This window comes from Mus musculus, chromosome 7 (genome assembly GCF_000001635.26).
Source record: "Mus musculus strain C57BL/6J chromosome 7, GRCm38.p6 C57BL/6J".
NCBI classification, from domain to species: Eukaryota; Metazoa; Chordata; class Mammalia; order Rodentia; family Muridae; genus Mus; species Mus musculus.
This window is the reverse complement of record NC_000073.6, coordinates 107,413,741-107,435,999: the sequence shown is the minus strand read 5'-3', so window position 1 is coordinate 107,435,999 and position 22,259 is coordinate 107,413,741. Positions and strand designations below refer to the sequence as shown.

At 42.8% G+C, this 22,259-nt stretch overlaps 1 protein-coding gene across 4 annotated transcripts in view; it reads right to left on the bottom strand.

Moving 5' to 3' along the window:
- Positions 1 to 22,259, bottom strand: part of Syt9 (synaptotagmin IX) — a 178,308-nt gene that overhangs the window by 112,657 nt on the left and 43,392 nt on the right. For 2 of the 4 annotated variants that reach the window (XR_378262.4, NM_021889.4), the window contains exon 2: positions 10,602 to 10,953. The exons of the other annotated variants lie outside the window; for them this stretch is intronic. Coding sequence is in view for 1 of the 2 variants with exons in the window: in NM_021889.4 (NP_068689.2) it covers positions 10,602 to 10,953 (352 nt within the window). In the remaining variant the exon portion in view is untranslated. The remainder of the gene's footprint in view (positions 1 to 10,601; positions 10,954 to 22,259) is intronic. 4 annotated transcript variants of the gene reach the window in all.

Sequence of the window (22,259 nt, the reverse complement as noted above, 5' to 3'; positions counted from 1 at the left end):
TCGTAGAACCAATGACCTCTCCTCCCATTGATGCCTGACAAGGCCAACCTCTGCTACATATGCAGCTGGAGCCATGGGTACTCCTTGGTTGATGGCTTAGTCCCTGTGAGCTTGGGGGTGGGGGTCTGGTTGGTTGATATTGTTCTTCCTATGGGGTTGCAAACCCCTTCAACTCCACAGTCCTTTCTCTAACTCCTCTATTGGAAACCCCTGTTCAGTCTGATAGTTGGCTGCGAGCATCTGCCTCTGTATTTGTAAGGCTCTGGAAGGGCCTTTCAGGAGACACCCATATCAGGCTCCTTTCAGCATGTACTTCTTGGCATCCACAATAGTGTCTGGGTTTGTATAACAAGGACACAGGCTCCACTATGTTCATAGCAGCCTTATTTATAATAGCCAGGAGCTGGAAAGAACCCAGATGCCCCTCAACAGAGGAATGGATACAGAAAATGTATTTACATAATGGAGTACTACTCAGCTATTAAAAACGATGAATTCATAAAATTCTTAGGCAAATGGATGGAAATAGAAAATATCATCCTGAGTGAGGTAACCCAATCACAAAAGAACACATGATATGCACTCACTGATAAGTAGATATTAGCCCAAAAGCTCCAAATACCCAAGATACAATTCACAGACCACATGAAGCTCAAGAAGAAGGAAGGCCAATGTGTGGGTACTTCGGTCCTTCTTAGAAGGGAAACAAAATACTTACAGGAGCAAATATGGAGATAAAGTGTGGAGCAGAGACTAAAGAAAGGCCATCCAGAGACTGTCCCACCTGGGGATTCATCCCATATACAGTCATCAAGCACTGTTGTATTTGGAGAAGAGCTTATGTCTGAGGCTCCTTTCTCTCTTTTCAGCTAAACTCAGAATGCTCATCATGTGGGTAATGTGAGTAAAGATGCTCCCAAGAGCTCGAGGCTTAAAAATGAGGCCTGGTATCAGACAATGAACTTATGAACATGTGACCCAAGAACCTCAAAGGTGTTCATGCACTTTTAAATGGTCTAATGTGCATTAAGGCCTATCTGGCTGAGAGCATACCAAGATTTATATGAACAAGCTCCTTTAAGAAGACAATTATTTACCTTTAGATAATATCCTCAAACTGAGATATTAGGTTATGTGCTGTGTTAGAAAGAGTGCATCTCTCTCAAGCTAGGTGTGGTGGCTGGTGCCCATAATTTTAGCACATGGGAGGCAGATATGGAAACCACTGAGTTCAAAGCCAGCCTAAGCTGTAGTGTGAGACCCAGCCTTAAAAACCAAACCAAACTAAACATTCTTTCTCTAAATTGCATGAAAAGTTCTACCAATGGCTTACAGATTTATTGAGACATGGATTTTTACTGGCTCAGATAAAATTATTTCAAGATAGGAATATAGGTTTTACCATTGTAAAGACTTATGGGACTGGGGTATGTCTGCTTGCAATGGACTAGGTCGGTTGGGAGTAGCTACCTGTGTTAGCATGGAGTCTCTGTTTTCTGCTGTTCCTCATGGGTAGTCAACAACCAGGAGGTTTCTTTCTAAAAATTTATTTAACTGTGTCTGTGTGTGTCTAAACATGCCCACCAAAGCCAGAAGGAGAGGGTGTCACATCCTCTGAACTAGGGTAACAGGCTGCTGTGGGTCACCCAATATGGGTACTGGGAACCAAATTCTAGTCCTCTGAAAGAGCAACAAGTGCTCTTAATTGTTAGCCAACCTGTTCAGGCCCATGAAGCTTCACTTCTGAAATAAATATTGTTGACATAAAAAAATTAGAGATGACCTACCATAAATTACAGATAATAAATTAAGAAAGGTTAGATGCTAATAACAGCAATTCAGAATAATGGAGTCAAGTCTTCACTCAAAAGCTTTGAGTTAGAAGTTTCTCTAATGTTTTCTTTACATCCTGCCTCATCTGAGTAGGTCCTCATGAAGAGAAAGAAGTCATCATTACACAGAAGGCTGGTTATTTAACTGCTTTTTTTATGTGGTGCTAGGGGGTGAACTCAGGGCCTCCCACATACCACAAAATGCTCCACTAACTGAACTCTAGCATGGCAGCTTTCTCCTTACTTTTCACTTTGAGATAAGCTATCACAAATTATCCCTGGATGTCCTTAGATGTCCTCAGTCCAAAGTACATCTAAGCCCTGAACTTATGATCCTCCTGCTTGAGCCTCCACTAGCCTTAGTAGCTGACCTCGTAAGTAGGTTTGTACCAACAGTTCAGAATAAGGCTGTACCAAAGATTACTTTTTCTTGTTTTTAACTCAGAGTGCATGGTCTATGTGCTAAATAGCCAATCAATAACCTGGAATAAAACAGTGGAAAGTGACAGGAACAACAAAGTTGTCTCTGAGGGACTGATGAATACTAGAAGAGGTGGAGTACATATGTGTATTTCCTTTCTTTTCCTTCCTTGTGACTTTATGAAATAATCACGGGAAAATGGGATTTACAGACCCAAAATATGTTTGAAATTCTCCTTTTTATAGCTCAGACGTTATCATACTGAACATCCATATCCATCCTAAAATAGCCTTCTGATCACTAATCACCCATATAGAACCTCAAGATTGCTGTCATAGACGTCACTTGTAATTGTCATACTCAACACAGTCCACACCAAGCAGACATATTCCAGGTACCGAAACTTCCAAATGTACAAAGACTGTGCAGTCTAAAGGCAGCTGCTGCAGATTTATAATTTCTTCCAGAGAAATCCATAGTGTTAAAGTTTCTTTGTATCTAATGACTTAAGGGAGGTCAGAAAGGTAGGAGATGTTTTTAAGTGACAAAAGTGGCTATCCACTAGTAGTCAGGCCATTCCCTCGATCAGAAGTCAAGCCACTGTGGAGCTAGAACAGAGCTTTAAGTTTGCTCTGCTGATCTCTGTGTACGAGAGGGGATGGCACAGAGCAGCAAGCACCTTGCCTTAGACAGAAACCAGGGGGTGGGGTGGGGTTAGTACCACATCCATTTCTCTCTGAATCATCTTCCTTTTCAAGTTAGATCCAGAGGTCCAAACTTAAGTCAGGTCACTTTATACCATTCTAGGTAAGGACTAGGTAGTACAACTAACAGGTCAGAGAATGAGATTACCCTTCTGCCTTTGAAGTACAGCTCTCTCCATAATGCGCGCTCCGTCCCACTCCCTTTACCTCTGGCAGTCCCTCTTGGTTAAGAAGAGCCAAAAGTATAATTCAAGGAAAACGTGGCCTTGGGAATGTGGTTCAGTTGCTAGAGTACTTGCTTAACAAGCACAAAGCTCTGGGTTAAGTCCTCAGCTCAAGCTTTAGCTGGGTGTGGCGGGGCATGCCTGTCATCCTACCACTCAGGAGGCGTAGGTCAGGGAGCTCATAAACTCAAGATCACCCTTGACTACATGGCAATCTAGAGGCCAGCGTGGGATACATGAGACCCCTTCTCAGAGACAGCCACTAAGTGCTTCTATTCAGCACTTGATTCTGACCGAGCAACAATCTTGTGTCTACAACCTGCACTGGGCCCACTCCCGGTAGACATATCCTAAGCAGACTCTGCAGAGCAGGTTACCTTCATGTTGTCAATTCTGGCTACAGATTCATCACAGCAAAATTTTGTCTGAAGAACTAACCTATGGGGCACATTTTAATTTAAATTTAAGATAAATGGAATTGGCTACTTAGCAATGGAACATATTCTGCTTAACACGTTTCCTTGGACACGGAATCTGGGAGAGATTAGTATTACACGTTTGGCTCTTCCTAACCAGGAGGGACTGCCAGAGGTAGAGGGAGTGGGACGAGAGGGCATTCTGGAGAGATCTGTACTTCAAAGGCAGAAGGATGCTCATTCTCTGAGAATCTAACTGTGCAGGAAGCCCCTTATTCCAAGTTCCAAAGGAAATTCAGTCAGTAAAATGCTTGCCTTGGAAATACAAGAACCTGAGTTCAGAGGTCGGAAGCTGCGGCTCAGCAGTTAAGAGCACTGACTGCTCTTGCAAAGGATCTGGGTTTGATTCCTAATACCCACATGGAAGATAACAAACTTCTGTAACTCCAATTGCAGGGGATACAACACCCTCTTCTGACCTCTTCGGGTACCAGGCATGCATGTACTGTAATACATATATACAGACAAAACACTAACACACATAAAACAAGATAAATAAATCCAAACTTAAATTAAAAAATAAAAAAGAACTCACGCTGGGCGGTGGTGGCGCACGCCTTTAATCCCAGCACTTGGGAGGCAGAGGCAGGCAGATTTCTGAGTTCGAGGCCAGCCTAGTCTACAAAGTGAGTTCCAAGACAGCCAGGGCTACACAGAGAAACCCTGTCTCGAAAAACCAAAAAAAAAACCAAAAAAACAAACAAACAAAAAAAACAAACTCAGTTCAACCTGCAGAACCTTTAGTATGTATATGTGTGTATGTATGTCTGTGTGTGTGTCTATGTATGTGTGTGTGTGTCTGTGTGTCTCTGTGTGTGTGTGTGTGTAAGAAACAAAATATGGATGTGACAGCACACATTTGTAATCCCAGCATGGGGAAGGTAGAGATAAGTGCATCCCTGAGGTTCACTGGCCATGCAGCCTTGCCTGCGTGGTGAGTTCCAGAGCAAGGAGAGATCCTGTCTCATAAGAAAAGATGGGAGACAGTGCCGAGGATCAAAGCTGAAGTTGTCCTCTGACCTATACATAGACACATGCACATGTGCACACATGCACACACAGCCATACAATAAACACTCTTCTAAAAATCAATCACAAATATGAACATTACCCAACAGCTTTACATGTTAATTCATTTCCACTAAAATGTCTCCCCAGAATTACTAGTGGGAAAACAGTTCAGTCCCACTGTAGAGTAGAGGACTAAAGTAAAAAAATCAAGAGTAGAACTGGGCATGACAGTTCTCTGCCCGGAGCTTCTTCCAGGGGGCAGTGAGATTTTATTGAAATCGTGTGTGTGTGTGTGTGTGTGTGTGTGTATTTCTCTGTGTGTGCAAGTGTGTCTATCCCTGTTACATATATGTCTCTGTTTCTCTGTATGGTGGTGCACATATGTATCTTTGTGTGTGCATGTATGTCTCTAGGTATGTCTGTGTGTACATGTGTGTCTTTGTGTCTACGCAGTACACACATAGAATAGAGAAGTCCAAAAGAGTCAGAAAAACCAACCAGTTTAACTCACAACTTCCCTGCATAACTGTTAGCTAGCAGTCTGTCTGCTGAGAAGTCAGAGCAGGAAGGCCGCCCCTGGGACTCAGGGAGAAGATGAGGTAGAGGAAATGTAAAATCATTATCCATAGCTCTCACCAGCTGCTCACATGGAGGAAGGAAGAAAAGGCAAGTCTAAAGCAAGAGAAGAAGACAGAGACCAGGGCTATGACCGGCTATGACCCACACAGGGTGCATGGTTCTGAATGGTCTCCAGTGCAGTATCCACGATGCTCCCCCAGGGAGGGTCGGGAATTCTAGTGTCTCGGAGTGACAGTGTGACATTGAATGACTGTGGGGAGGAGAAATTTGTCTAAAACACGCTATGTACTTTCTGAGTAGGTGTGGGAAGTCCTGTACTCTCAGGATTTAATGTATACAATGAATGAAAAGAGGTTAGGGGGCTAGAGAGACTGTTTCAAGGTTAAAAGCACTTGTTGCTCTTTGTCTGTTAAAAAAAATTGGTACCCACTATAGAAATTTCTATACAGCAGATGCTTAATCCACATGTTAGAGTAAATACATTACTGCCATGAATGTAACAGCTTCTCATAATTTAAATACTAGTCAGGAAACATGCATTTAAATATAATTTCAGGGTTTCATAGGAATTCAGAGAGGTCTAGGTAAATTCCATTTTCAAACTTACTCACTTATTACAATCCAAAGAAATAATTATAAGGGAATTGCACAAACCCTTTTTGTTCTTAATACAAAAATCGGGCTTAATAGAAACCTGTCACTCAGGGCTGGGGGTCCAACTCAGTGACAGAGCATTTACCTAACATGTGTGAGACTCTGGGTTCTACCCCAGCCACGGAAATAAGACTGCCACACCGAGTCATGGCATTAACCTCAGGACTCTTTGCTGGGGATGCACACGTGAAGGCTGGTGGTTTTCTTCATCTTCAGTTCCTGTCAGTGCATTGCCATGACTGTACCGAGTGCTTACTTCAGAGATAAGGTCAAAAGTCTACATGGGAGGCTCTTAATAAATATGAAGCCCGAGGTGAGTGCCTTTCCATCAGGCTCACACCATTATAGGCCCTACATAGTCTATAATTCTGACCTTTAATGTGGCCTGCCGCTGACCAGTATATTCTGTCCACCATTCACAGAAAAAAAGTCTGCCATTCCTGGAACTGTGCCATGGACTAGACACAGAAAAAGAAACAACATAGGCATGGGTCGTTGTGCTTACAGAAAAGTCTAGAGGAAAGTACAGGAACAAAGCAAACAAATGACGACTTGGAAACAGAGTGGGATGCTATGAAGGAGTGACAACAAAACCTGAGGTAGGAGGCAGTAGAGCTGTGGCTCTTCCTACTGCTGCAACCCTTTAATACAGGTCTTCAAGCTGTGGGGACTCCCGACAATAAAGTTATTTCATTGCTACTTCTTAAATGTAATTCTGCTACTGTTATGAATCATAATGTAAATATCTGATATGCAGGATATCCAATATGTGACCCCTGTGAAGAAGGGTTCATTCGACACCCCCCAAAGGAGTCGTGACCCACAGGTTGAGAACAGCTGCAGTAGAGGCTAGACCACATTCTTCTGATGGGGTCACCTGGGCAGAGACTTTTAGGCTAGGACATTAACATTGCAAAGGCAAGAAGGAAGGGTCAGAACAGAAGGAAAAACATTGGTGGCCGAGGGAACAAAGAGCCAGTGTTAAGAACTCTACTACACAAAAACAGGCTCAGACACTGCAGGGAGCCAGGGAGGCAAGTGTACAGCTGACTGTGGCTGAGTGTAGAGAGCTTTCTGCTGAGTCCACGTAAAGAGGAACTTCTAGAGTTTTGAACCATGGTGGCCCTGGCATGAGCGGAAGCTACACTGATAGACGCAGGGCCTTCACAGACCTGATGAGGAGTTGTGCTGTGACCAGTTCAGTTGGTATTTAGGTAAGAAATTTGAGGCTTAAGTAGACTTGGACCTTCATCATGAAACAGAGTAGATAGAATTTTGGGTTCCTTCTACTTCAGGAGTCCAGAAGTTTCATATATTTAAGGTTTCTTAGACAGCTCTGATATTAAAGTAGTCTGAGAAAAGTAAGATTCCCCAATTTAGGCAATGTTGGAATTATACCTTGGTTGGTTGGTTGGTGGTAGTGCAGAAGATAGACAGGTGGTTTGCAACTCCCCAGGGAAAGAGCACCCACGACACACCTTCTCCTTCTCCTTTCCCCTGTGCATGTGCATGTGTGGGTGCGTGCAAACGTGCATGCTTTCCTGTGTGCGTGCGTGTACATCCTAACAAAAGACACTTGCTAGTGAATTTGAGGATCAGTGTATAATACACTACTAGACAAAGATATGCATTTCCAGGAAGAACCCACAATAGTTAGTAGTAATCTAGGTATGATTGGTTTAAATGCACATAATAGTTAGTAGTAATCTAGGTACGATTGGTTTAAATGCACATAATAGTTAGTAGTAATCTAGGTATGACTGGTTTAAATGCACAATGATGCAAATTGTTAATACTGGGTCAAATGCAGCTGAAAAGGATTTAAATTGCTAATGGAAGTTCAGCTGTTACTGAACCCAATTTTCACTGTTTGAAAGATAATTTAATTGCATATCTTCAAATCTAAAATAATCTGAATATAAAATGCACTTTAGGGGGATTAGTCCTTTATTATTCTACTTTTTATTTATTCTACTGAATTTCCACAAATCTATGGTGAAACCAACAATGAATTTTCTCTTTTAAATCCATTTCTCTATACACAGTATATATAAATATTCTTCTGTGATAAACACTGTAATAATTACAGAGATATCACTGGTAGTAGTCTGCTGGAGTTATAGGGCAAGAACACAGATCAAATCTAATAAGAATATTTTGTTTTTCTCTCATATATTACAACCTGACAGCAGTTTCCCCTTACTCCCTTCTCCCAACCTCTTCTCCTGTTGTCCCTCTCTCCGAGAACACCCACACTCTACCCCAACCCCCTGCCTCCACTCAGAAAAGAGCAAGCACTCCAGGGACATCAACCAGACTTAGTATAGCAATCTACAAGATTAGACACATGCCATCACATCAAGGCTGGGCAAGGCGACCCAGTGGAGAGGAAAGGGTCCTACAAGTAGGCAAAGGAGTTGGAACAGCCCCCACTCCCACTGTTAGGATTTCCACAAGAACATCAAGCTACTCAGCCATAACATACATGAAGATCAGGTGCAGGCCATACCAAATAGACGAACAGGTGAGTAGGGAGATCGTTTATATCACTCTGTGTCTGAGAGAATTCAGACAGGAGCAATCGGATGCAGAACAGAACCAACTGTGAGACACCATGAGGAGTGACCCACATGAATGGCTCCAGGTCTTAGGGGACACTAAAAAGATCTTATTATAAGTCTATCCCACTGTGTGAACTCTAGTCATCTGAAGAAAAATCCTACTGATAAAATCTGAGAATTTCTTATAAATCAAATGGCAGCCAGCCAGCCACTTCCTTAAGGAGGGCTACTTAAGCTTTGCTCTTTGATATAGAACTAGAAATAATGCTAAAATAAGTTTCTGGAAAAAATAAAACTATAAACTGTCATATTCTATGACACTTAATGTGAATGAGCACAGTCTCTAGGATAAACGCAGTTTATCCTAGAGATTTATAAACATTATCATTCCTATTTTTAGAGGATAGAAAGATCTTTTTTTAAAACACCCAAACTAGGCTCATATTTAAAAAAATAAAAATAATTGCATGCTATTCCTCTGGCTATAACTCAAGCAAATACTTTCATTTTTAAGAAGGCTGATTCCTATGTCTTTTTTCCCTAAAATGTCTTACCAAAAAACTAGGTTATCTGTTCAGTGATTAGAACAGGTTGCTTAACCTCAAATTATCCTTTGCACAGCCTTAGCATTTTGGAGGAGGTGTGCTTCTACCTCAGAGTCCAACCTCAGCATCTTGGGAGAGCTACATTTCAATGGCAGTGGTGATGAAAACAGTGACGTGGAAGGCAGAATGGCAGTGCCACCCCCTGCAAATCTGTGCAGTGAGAGACTGGTGCCACCCCTGCAAATCTGGGTAGTGAGAGACTGGTGCCACCCCTGCAAATCTGTGCAGTGAGAGTTTGGGTTTCTTTAAAAACCCAGTTAGCTTACATGAATATCCTTTTGTTTTAATCCCAGATGTGGACTAAATGGCTGCGTCTCAGCAGGTGACTTTGATTTTGCCTTGTGCACTAGCAATGGCAGATAGTTTAATGCTGGGGACTCTGGAGAAAGTATAAATGGGAGAGCCCAAGAGAGCCTGTGGAAGCTGATCCTCCCTGCTGCTGCTGGTTTCCTGCTGTTGCACTTTGTCAAGTGGTCTTGAGCAAAGAGATGAACAGAACTGAAGATATCCTGACTACAAAGAGTGAACTTGTCTCCATCCAATGTCCCAATGTGCAGGAAGTAGCCTACCGAGGTTACATCCCCTTTCCCCTCTCACCTTCATTCTCTCCTACCTAGTGTTGGGGGGTTGGAGAGATTAGGGTGGAATAAGGGTTGGAAGGGAGGTAGATATAAGAACCCAATAAAATCAGCCTGGTCTACAAAGTGAGTTCCGGGATAGCCAGGGACTAACTATACAGAGAAACCCTGTCTCGAAAAACCAAAAACCAAAAACCAAAAAAACAATAAAATAGCTAAACAAATCTGTGCGACTATATGTAACCATTTCACTCTCAAAACCACTCCTAAGTTGGTACTTCTACTTCCCTCTGTTACAGAGGCTGAAACAGACATGCATGGAAGTTATGTGATTTGTTCCATGGCACATATATAAATAAAGTAGTTCTTTACACCCCAGAGCCCGCTGATTTTTAATCACTATGCCATTAGTCATCAGTATGTTATTCATCTACTGCTTAAGAGCATATAACATCCAGACAATAAAAACCCCACTCCTCGTAGTCTGCAGTTGTTACAAAGCCTGAGGGTAGACAAAGACTTCCGGTTATATTGTGAGATCTAAAGAATGCTAGGATAGGTCAGAGGCATTTTATAGCTTTAGGACGACACCACAAGAAAAGTAGCTAAAAGCTCAGATCCTGGCATCCAAATCCTGACCTGGGTACATACTAACATACATCCTTCTTGATTTCTAAAATTTTCTTACTGTAAAATCAAAATAACAGTATCTGGGTCAGAACAGTAAACGATACAAAAATCATGACTAAATGATTTGGGAGTAATGTTAATTGTTACTTTTATGGATTCCATGGAAACTAAGCTGAGCTCTGGCACTAGGTCCACAGAGTTTCCCCATTTTCATGTTTCTGACTGAGTGGGCATCTAGATTCTCAGCTAGTCAGTACCACCACTGGCAAGCAAGGGGGAAAGGGTGGTCCCTGCTTTGCAATCATAAAGCAAGGGGCACTACTGACCGAGCTGATGGTGTTGGCTCTGTGACTTGTCGCTGCACACGGACGGCATGGGCACAGTTCTCCTGGCCCCCTGGCTGGGTGGAGAGGGGAATGTCGGGGGAAGTGTGGCTTATCTTCATGGAGGAGTCAGGGCAGGGTGTAGGTGGGTCTAGGAAGTCCTCGCTGTTCTCCTGCTCGTTTGTCTCTGTGTCGGTGTAATTAAGAGGCTCTTGGTTGTTGTCTTTGCTACCAGAGAACAGGCCTCGCTCTCGCCACGGAACCCAGCACAGTTTCCAAGACACGAAAAGAGAGACACCAAAAAGGGCCAGACCACAGGCAGTAACCACGAGGGTTAGCAGGCTCACAGAGATATCTGCAAAGAAGAGGAAGAAAAAGTCAGTGTGATGATGTCGCTCATGGCCACCCACTGTGCAGTCCTTGCAGAATGATCATCGTATCCACAGGGTCTGAAGGACCTGACTCTGAAGGCCAGGGTAGAAGATTCTGCAGTGTTACCTGACAATGGGGATTCAGACACAAACCAGAGGCTCCAAGAGCAAAGGGGCAAAGTTGTGCAAGTTGTGATTAGAAACAACAAAACACTGTATATTTAAGGAGACTCTGAGTGCCCTGCAAGTCAAATGAGACTCTATCCTGCAGAAAGCACTTATCATTAAAGTTTTCTGAGAAGGGAACTTTTAGCTGTCTTCTGAAAGTACCCTGCCAACACAAAGAGCCATACAATTTCAATTTAGGAATTAAACCACGTTTTCTTTCTATTAAGTTTTTAAGAGTCTAAGTTCATGTGTTTATTGGGTTTTGTAGCATCAAGAGTACCTACTATTTAGGTTTTCAGAAACCAGACAGTCTTCACAGTCTGAGTTTCCCCCAGTTTCAAGAGCAAGAAGCTTTCTTAGAAAGTGAAACACACACACATACACACACACACACACACACACACACACACACACACACACACACACACACAGGCAAAGGAGGAGGGGAGGAGGGGAAGTTGTCGGTATATGGTGTAGCATCAAGCCAGTTACTACAGTGAGGGCTACAAGATAAGCTGCTGGAGGGATCCAGGCACTTAAGAGCTATCTCACACAAGAAGAGAAGGTCCTGGGCGCCCCCACCCACTCCATTCAGTCACTGATATAAACATCTAATACCAGCACTTCAACATACAGCATAGGAGAAAGAATGGGCTTCAGCTGCCAGAAGAAAATCCTACACTGAAGCCAAAGCCACAGTGGAGGTCTGCAAGCTATGAAGGGGCGAGGGCCAGGGGATACAGCAGGGAATGATGATGATCGTATATGGATCATAGTACCATGGCCATGTGGTATTCCATAGCCGTACTGTGATGGTTTGTATATTCTTGGACCAGGGAGTGGCACCATTTAGAGGTGTGGCCTTGTTGGAGTAGGTGCGTCACTGTCGGGGTGGGCTTAAGACTTAAGTCAGTCTTCCATTAGCAGCCTTTGGATGAAGACGTAAAACTCTCAGCTCTGCCTGCGCCATGCCTGCCTGGATACTGCCATGCTCCTGCCTTGATGATAATGGACTGAACCTCTGAACCTGTAAGCCAACCCCAATTAAATGTTGTTTTTTTTTAATAGGACTTGCCTTGGTCATGGTGTCTGTTCACAGCAGTAAAACCCTAACTAAGACACGTACTCATAACTTTCAAGGCAAAATCCAGTCTCCACCAGCTTCCTACCATAAGGTAGGGTTGGAGAGACTGAAGCATGACTCTGATCTCAGGCCTGACACCACTATTTTAAACCATGCTCCTGACCATTTAAACCATGCTTTTAAACCATTAAAAAGCACTATTTAAACCATGCTTCTATACCCCTGACCCCAAAACTTTTCCCAGATTTTTCCTCTACTGGTCATTTAAAAAATCTGCACTGATCCCCCTAGCATATTCCGAATGTCTATTGTGTGACAGACAGACATCATGCTAGGCTTTGGGGACAAGGTGGGAAGACAGCCTTCATACCTTCATATTCTGGAGAAATTTACAAAGCCAGTGCTTCTAAGGATTCTATGACTTGTGACAAGTTAGATTCCTGCTAAATCATGCAGGACCTATACCACTTACCCACTGAATAAAACTGACCAACTACCAACTTGGTTTACCACATGACTCTGATTGTTCTTACAAAACGATAATAGTTTTGTCAAGAAAATTGTTGCTGATGGATCAAATGGATACCCCCACTGCCTCCCAGTCAATCTTTGTTGTGGTAAAATGATACTACATTTCTGCTTATAACACTGGGATTCCTGTTTCAGTGCGGCTACGGAGCTAAAAAATCTCATTGAAACAAGGTAATCAATTAAAAACAAAAACAAACAAATAAACAAAAACAAAAAGAAAACCCAAAGAGTAACATCATCACTAAGTCACGTGGAGGAATTTCTGGAACTGTTGTAGAAAAGACAAACAGTGTCGAACATTTCCAACTAACCTGTGAGATTAACCAATAAGACTAACCAGTAAAACTAACAAGTGAATGGGCACTAATCAAACCAAAAATGAAAAATCCCAGGCACGGGGCTGAGGACATAGCTTAGATGTGCAAAGTCCAGGACTAGATCCACAGCACTGCATGGATCAAGCATGGTAACACATGCCTATAATCTTGGATCTGGGGAGATAAGAGGTGGGAGGATCAGGAGTTCAAAGTCATCCCTGGCTATGCAGTGAGTTTAAGGTTTGTTTGGAATGTCCAATACCAAAAAAAAAAAAAAAAAAAAAAAAAAAAAAAAAAAAAAAGCCCAGGTAGAGAGGTGGGGGAGTAGGTAGTATGGTTGGTGGAGGCAAAGCATAGGCATAAAGGTATCGTGCTTCATAGATCCCCATTGTGACTAGGGTAGTGATGAACAAGGTGCAGACCTCAGGCTCCACTTGGCTGTGAAATCACACACAGTGAAGTCTCTATTGGTGCAGCTGGCTGGGGCCACTGTCGCTGGCATCAATCCCCAGCCCCGAGTTCACAATGTCAAATCTGAACACAAATCAGGCTATACATAGTAGTGGAATCTCTTAACACATTATGTACTCCACATGCAGGCAAAACTTCTTCATGAACTCCTTCCTATAGCTTTGTCCTGACAAACACTGTAAGGAGAGCAGCTGCAAAGGCTGGAGGGGGGCATGATAGGGGACATTACTGATTATTCTTGCCTGTTATAATACAATCCTCTTGGAATCAGTTTAAATAAGAATTCTCTGTGTTGGTCTGGGACACTGACTAGGTCCACCAATAGGAAATTAGCCCAAAAGCTTGAATACCCAAGATACAATTCACAGACCACATGAAGCTCAAGAAGAAGGAAAACCAAAGTATGGATGCTTCAGTCCTTCTTAGAAGGGGGAACAAAATACTCAAGGGAGGAAATATGGAGACAAAGTGTTAAGCAGAGACTGAGGGAAAGGTCATCCAACGACTGCCCCACCTGGGGATCCATCCTATATACAGTCACCAAATGTAGACACTATTGTGGATGCCAACAAGTGCAAGCTGACAGGAGCCTGATATAGCTGTCTCCTGAGAGGCTCTGCCAGAGCCAGACAAGTACAGAGGTAGATAGATGCTCGCAGCCAACTATTGGACTGAGCACAAGGTTCCCAATGAAGAAGTTAGGGAAAGGACTGAAGGAGCTGAAGGGATTTGCAACTCCATAGGAAAAATAATAATATCAACCAACCAGGCCCCCACCCCAGAGCTCCCAAGGACTAAATTACCAACCAAAGGGTGCACATGGAGTGACCCAACCCATGGCTCCAGCTGCATATGTAGCAGAGGATGGCCTTGTAAGGCAGCAATGGGAGGAGAGGCCCTTGGTCCTGTGAATCCTCAATGCCCTAGTGTAGGGGAATGCCAGGGTGGGGAGAGGGGAGTGCAGGAGTGTATGGGTGGGTGGATGGGTAGGTGAGCACCGACTTAGAGGCAGGAGGAGGGAGGATGCGATAGGGGGTTTCTGGGGGAGGGACTGGGAAAGGGGATAACATTTGAAATGCAAATAAAATATCCAATAAAAATATAGAAAAATATTTAAAAGGAAAAGGAAGAGAAAATTAGTTAATACAGATTATCCACCTCAGACCAGAGGTACTTTTGAGCTCTAACCTAGTGTGTGAGAGTAAGAACTCTCGTGTCAGACACACACACACACACACACATACATACATAATTTAACATGAAAAGTCAGGTATAGTGGTACATGCATCTACTTTCTGTACTCAGGAAATAGAAGCAAGAGGAACATTATAGTTACATACCAGTCTAATCTACATGGCAGGTTTCAGGGTAGCCAAGACTACATAATAAGATTATACATATCAATCAATCAATCAATCAATCAATCCCATCTACACCCTGAGCTCACTTGTCTTAGCACAACTACCTCTCAGGATTTCACTGGGCATAGACAACATGTCCAATAACACAAAGCCTGACCTACTTTTACAGGCCTCTGACCCAGTTCATAACAATTCAGGCTTGCAAAATGACATCTAGGCTATGCTTTCTAAAAAACAGCTTGCTCATAAGTCCAGTCATGGAGCAAGGAGCATGAAAGGAGAGAGCTTGTTTACCTAAACATTTGACGCCAAGCATTCAAAGAATTCCTGGCACGGGTATGACATTTGATAATGATGAGGTGCATCTGCAGCCACTTGCTGTGCAAACCTTGACTTATGTCAGGGTAGGCTGTGGCCTATAAACTGTGGAGGGTGCTAAAGTCTTCTAGGTTTTGTGTGTGTGAATGTGTGTGTGTGTGTGTGTGTGTGTTTACAGTCATTATGAACAGCAAGAGTAAACTTTTCATATTTACACAAAGACACCAGGTGAGTTAACAGTACTTCAGAACACCTGCCAGGATGCCAGAGAGCAACAGTGGCCTGTGTGACCTCACCAGCCTCCAGTGTAACCATCTGAATGTCCATTACCAATAGCTCAACGTGTCCTCTAGACACCGTGTGGGTGCTTTTTTACCAAAAAGAAGTATCTTACAAAGAAGACTCTCCATGTTCACTCCCATCTCCTTAGAACTTGACCTCAGCAAAGGGCTGTGGGGATGGATGAGTCAGCCTAGAACTGCAGAATATTTTTAAAGAGGTAATTCATTTCTCAAGTTAGGTGGTAGATATGTGGTCAATTGCTTTATAAGCTTTAAATTACACATATATTCATTACACATATTCATTGGCATTTAGGTATATTTTAAAGTAAAGATGGAAAAAATGATGATAAAATATAAGATGTATTTTCTAAAAAGTAAGAATAGTGTAATTGGTTCTTTTGTCTATGGGTCAAAAAAAAATTTCAGATGATGGTTCAGGGCTTGAAAGAGGCAAATGCTACAGTTCTCTGAAGGCTGGTAGTGATGCAAACAAGAGGCTGTTTATGAAAGTGTAGTAAGAGCTGGATGGTATTTTCTCAAGGACACAATGCTCTGCAACTAGGTCTAACCACTGCACATGATGTACTTTAATGGTGTGCCCATGCACACCAGACAAAATGCCGCAACACAGAATCCCAGCTAGACAAGTGCAATTCTAAAGGACAGCTGAAATTTTTCAAAAGTGGCAACTATTGCTGACCAATGAGAAAAAGGGCCTGGTCACCCATTGAAAGAACCTAGTGGGGAAACCCCGACTCAATTCCCGATTCGGCGTGCACCCAAGAATCACAAACAGATGACCATCTTGATGTAAAAGCATGAGGTAGTTTAATGACAGAGCTCCAGGCCGACGCGTATCTCCCACAGGAGACAGAGGTGTGGACCACATGGCGGAGCCATAATGATGGAGCTCTGGGTTGAAACATATCTCACGCAGGAGACAGTGGTTTCGACCCCAAGGCTTGGAAGCTAGGGGTTTTTATAGAAAAGGGGTGGGTCTGGGGGAGGAATTGGCGAGGTTTCACATGATTGGTCCATTTAAACATCAGCAGCCTGATAACATTTAATTTAGGTTAGAAGGGCGGGAGATAGGGAGGCGCTGGGTCAGTTCAGCATGCCATTATCTTTATGGCTAAGCAGCCTCAGGAATGTCTTAACAACAGGCCTGCCCGGGCATGTCCTGGCCTGTTCTGCTATGTTCTCAGCCCCAGGTTTCAAAGCTCACAAACAACTCTTTGGGCTATTTGACATACATTACATGAATCACAGGTCTCAAGTTTTATTTCCTTTCACTATCAGTTGTGTATGGTCTGAGAAACAGCAGCCATTTTCTTAGTTTTCTATTGCTGGGATAAAACACCAAGGCAATTTAATAAAAGAAAACACTTAATCTGGCTTAAGTTTTTCTAGGATTATGGAGGTAGGGGTGAAGAGAGACACATTGTGAATGGCATAAGCCTTTTGAAACCCAAAGCTTGTTTCCCAGTGACACGCCTCCTCCAGTATGGTTACACTTCCTAATCCATCTCAAACAGTTCAGCAAGGGGGGGGGGGCAAGTATTCAAACATATGAGCCTATGGGGGCCATTCTCATTCCAACTACTACAGGCTAGAAGTAACAATCAATGGGACCAAACAGGAAGAGGAGCAGCTCAGAGGACACTAGCCAAGCTGAGTATCAATATAAATGGTCCATGACATGAACCAAATTAGAGCAAGAGACAATTTATTTATCTACTGAGATTTATAAAATACCAGTGTAGATTAGAAAGCATGGGTGAAGCAGTAACCAGCAAAGCAGACCCTGGAGATCCCACCTGACCCGGGAATAAAAATAAGACAACTCCCGGAACAGAAGAACAATTCAGCAACACCACAGCTAAGACACTTGGTTGAAGGTAAACCTAAACCAGCAGCAGCAGTAACAGCAGCAGCAGTAACAACAACAACAAACCCAACTCAGAAATACAAGCAATGATGGGGGTGTTCGCTCCCCTTAAAGATCTAATATTTAAAATTACTGAAAGACTAAGACTCAGAAAATGGAGGCGAATTTCACTGAAGGGGGTATAGTGTTTAAGTTCCTTAAAACTGAAGGAGAAGTGGGTAGAGATCCACCCAGCACTGGGATACAATTCTTTGATCGTAGATATTTTTATTTTGGCATTGAAAATAGAAAGATAAGAGAAAGCCATAAAGTTGAGATAAAGATAATAAAGAGCCAGGACTATTTGAGTACACCACCTGCTATGCACAAGGCCTTATGTTCAGATCCCCAAAAGACATGTTAGATGTGGTCATATGCATCAGTAACCCTAGCACTGAGGGGAGAAGTGAAGATGGTCCCCAGCTCACTGGCCAGTGAGCCCAGTGGAAGCAGTGAACTCCAGGTCAGGAGAGACCCTGTCTGAAAACATACCGATGGAGAAGGACAACAGACTCCAACCAACACCAGCCTATGGTCCTCTCCCTCGCCACACACACTCATTAAAACACTAAAAAACTAGACCATAATCAGACTTACCAGAAACCATATACAAGAAAATGCATGAAAATTTCTGAAAAGAATGAAAGCTATATTCAACTTAAAATTTTCTACCCAAATATGTTATTGATAAGTGTATAAGGTTCAAGAAACATTTCTAGAACTGGATGGTGTCAGAAGGACACTTCCAGGTATCCCTCATGGAAGTCCCTTATGAATGACTGTGGGAAATGAAAACGAAACATATACACAGAGCAATTTTCACTCAAGGGAGGAGACCTGAAAAAGAAAACCACAGCATTGGGCAACAGTCCAGAGAAGAGTCAAGTCCTGCCTGCAGCAGTGAGCTGATGGAGCATAGTATACTCCCCAGTCAGTAAATCTGTGGGACAAGGAACATGTGGCCCAGGAATCTAATGATACTGGGGTTATAGCAACTCTTAAAGATGATCATCATATCATGGCTATGGGTCAGGGGCATGTGTGGAGCCATTCTAGGTGATACGAGGCCTGGAACTGGCTTCAAATTACAGATCAACAAACACTAACTAGGATTTAATTACTGAATTTTGACATGTGGTCTTTACCATACTATTCTCTCTATTCTTGAATGTTTGGCAAGTTCCTAAGGGAACATAAAAAATGTAAAAATGCTTTGATGGAGAAAAATGATCTGTGACTTTAACCTTAGACATTCATATTTAATAGGTCTTGGCTGAGGTCCAGAATCTCCATTTTTAACAAGCATCTCAAATCTCAGATTAATCTGATACACATGGCTTACTGATCACAATGAGTGCTTAACCCCTACAAGTTAATTCCAGTGAATGTGCCTTTGTGTGTGTGTGTGTGTGTGTGTGCATGTGTGTGTGTGTGTATATATATATATATGTTTGTGTGCACGTTTTATGTGTGCATTGAGAACACAAGATGCTTTCCAGACCCTAAAACAATTATGTCTTTGGGACCTACTACAGATAACACCAGGAAATTCTGTTAGGAAATTAGGCCATGAAGAACTTGAGGACGTCACATGGTTTCTTTCGGGGAAAGTGGTAATGTAATTAGATAGAGGAAATAGGCAAGACCAGACAGCTCTGATGATGGGATGTTAAGAGTTTCAGAGAACAGAACCAATGAGGACATTCTGTATCAGAATGAATCTTTAGCATCATCCAGAATATTTAATGCAAGAATTCCTTTGTCAGCATCCCTTTCATGTGACTACATTTAACACTTCATTATATATATATATATATACATATAATCACAATCAACCTCTTTTGACTGTTACAGTTTAAAGAGACAGTATTACTGTGAGCCTAAAATTGTTCTCAAGGCAGCCTATTCTAGCACAAGTGAAGAGGAAAAAAGGGAAGGAGGGCGGATATTGCATTCAATATCCCAGCCCTCCGGAGATACACAGTGCAGAGGAACTCAGCTCCACACCTCAGTAGGCTCCAGAGCATCTTCTGAACAGCATGCTGGAGAAGACACATGCACTAGATTCCAGGTTAAAATTAAATGCTTTGACGTTAAAATGATTGAACTTGTCTAGGAAATGTGATCATGCAAAGATATTGCTGTGTAATTACATTGCAGGCACCACAGTACGGCAGTTATGAGCAGAGTTGCAAGTCACAGTCAAGATTTGTATCTCTGAAGTGGGTGTGGCGGCACACTCCTGTAATCCCAGCACTTGGGAAACAAAGGCAAGAGAATTAGAAGTTTAAGGCCATCCTCTACCACATGGCAAATTCAAGGTCAGTCTAAACTACCAGAGTCCTAGACTCAAAGCAACAACAAAAATGATTTTTCATCTCAACATTAGTTGTATAATCTTAGGTTAATTTCTTTATATCTTCATTTGTCATAGTAATGATGTTGGTCTCTACATCTTGGAGTTGTATGTAATGACTACTCAGAAACTCCTGGTGCTAGGGATGGGGTAGGGGATCAGTGGATAAGAGCACCTGCTGTGTAAGCAATGGGAACTGAGTTAAAATCCCTAATATCCATGAAAAAAATTCTGAGTATGGCCAAATGGGATTATAGTAGAACCCAGGCATCAGGAAACAGAGAGATGTGGATCCTGAGAGCTCAGTAGCCTGTCAGTCTAGCCACAACAATGAACTTCTGGTTCAGTGAGAGACCCTGTCTTAAAGGAATAAGGCAGAGAATGATAAAAGACACCAGGCTCTGGCCTCCACAAATACACATACCTGCAAACTCACATGTACATACTATACAAACACAGCACACAACATATATACCAAAATCATTTTTTTAAAAAAAATTAAAGTTACTGGTGCTAAACAAGTATAAATTATTATTATTTTTAATGTCTCAGGATTAGGGTGTTCCATGTTCAGGTCCATTACTGCCACCAATAAGTGATAAGTGGGGTTAAACAGTAAGGACTTCATGAGGTGGCCTAGCTGCAAGCACAAACAGAGATCCTGATCCTGAAGTCACCTAGTGACTTCAATCGCTGAGGACAAGGCACTTCCCTCACACAACTGATCTATGCTAAGAACTAAACCGGAAGCTTAAAATAAAATCAGTCTTTGCTCTTAAACTACTAGCCAGGAAGATTCCCCATAGTACTAGTCCCAGCTCAGGGCACCCCTAGGTGCTGAAGTCAGGGTGCAGATCCAAACCTGAAATTCAGAGATGACCCCACATCCCTGCTAACACTAAGACAGTAGCTGGTACTTGGAAGTAGGGATGCTGCGACAGCAGAGCTGGAACGGTGCAACCGGTGGATACTGGAGACTTCTGACATGTGTGCTCAGGCAGAGCTGTGAACGGACTGCTAGGCTGATTCTGGTGAGTGAACTGAGAAAGGAAAGGGAGCAATTCGAAGGCCCTTCTTCCTGAATCTCCAGGTGAGCATGGACAGATGGCTTTCAAGTCTGTTCTCCTGGTTCTCTGATGGCAATGAAGGCTGTGTTATTAGAGGCTAGATGGCCCTTGTCCTGTGGTGTGAAGAACCGTGGTGAGCTGTGCTCACACAAGATGGTTTTGTGGAAAACAGAACTTATAAACAGCAGAATGAGATGTTTAGCTCCAGTGATTTCTAAGTGAAGTATTGAAGACATGGTGCTTCCTGGCTAAAGGCTAAGAGAAAATTTAGAGATGACAGAAATCACTTGAAGACAACTGACTAAGCAAATAGAAGCTAGAACTTAAGGATTTGGAAAAAGTCTTAAAAACAATGTATTTATTATTTATTCTTTGAAAATTTCAGATAACAGATTTTGATTATGTCCCTCTATTTCTCCCAGCTCCTCCTCCACTTCCGTACCCACCCACGCTCCTCTTCCTCCCTCTCTCACAACTCTCTTTTTGAGACCCCATCCAGTCTAGTTTGTGTTGGCCAACTCCCCCAGGAGTGAGGTCTCCTTCAGAGTATGGCTGATGTACTGGGCATCAATCCATTGAAGAAAACTGTCTTTGCCGGGCGTGGTGGCGCACGCCTTTAATCCCAGCACTTGGGAGGCAGAGGCAGGTGGATCTCTGAGTTCGAGGCCAGCCTGGTCTACAAAGTGAGTTCCAGGACAGCCAGGGCTATACAGAGAAACCCTGTCTCGAAAAACCAAAAAAAAAAAAAAAAAAAAAAAAAGAAAGAAAACTGTCTTTCTGTCTCCCAACAGCATTCACGCATCAATAATTCCTCAGGTAGCATGGACTTCACACCCACCCACTTCCTCCATGCTGGAATCTTATCTGGCTTGAGCCTGTGCAGGCCTCACTGCTATCACGATCACTGGGAGTTCACATGGGCATGGTGCTACCCTGTTACGTCTGGGAAAAAACTGCTGTTTTCAGTTATCCACCACTTCTGGGTCTTCATAACCTTTTAACCTCCTCAGATCCCTGAGACTTGAGGGTCGTGGTATAGACATCCCATTTAGGAATGAACACTCCAGTGTCTCCTTCTTGTCTGCACATTGACCAGTTCTAGGTGTCTGTGTTAATTACCATTTACTACGGGAAGAAGATTCTTTGCTGAGGATTGAGAGATACACATCATCCGGTGTCATTTTGTGTCTGCTTAGCAGAATATTATTAGCAGGTTTTTTTCTCCTAGGCTCAATGACATATTTAGCCACCTAATCTTAGCCTCACTTCAGTGTCAGGTGTAGAACCCATCTTGTGGAGAGGACCTTAAATAAAGTAAAAAGAGTGACTGGCTGTTCCTTTAACATCACTGTCAATATTGGCCACAGTGACTGCCAGGCAGGGTTCACAGTGGGTGAGCCAGGTGA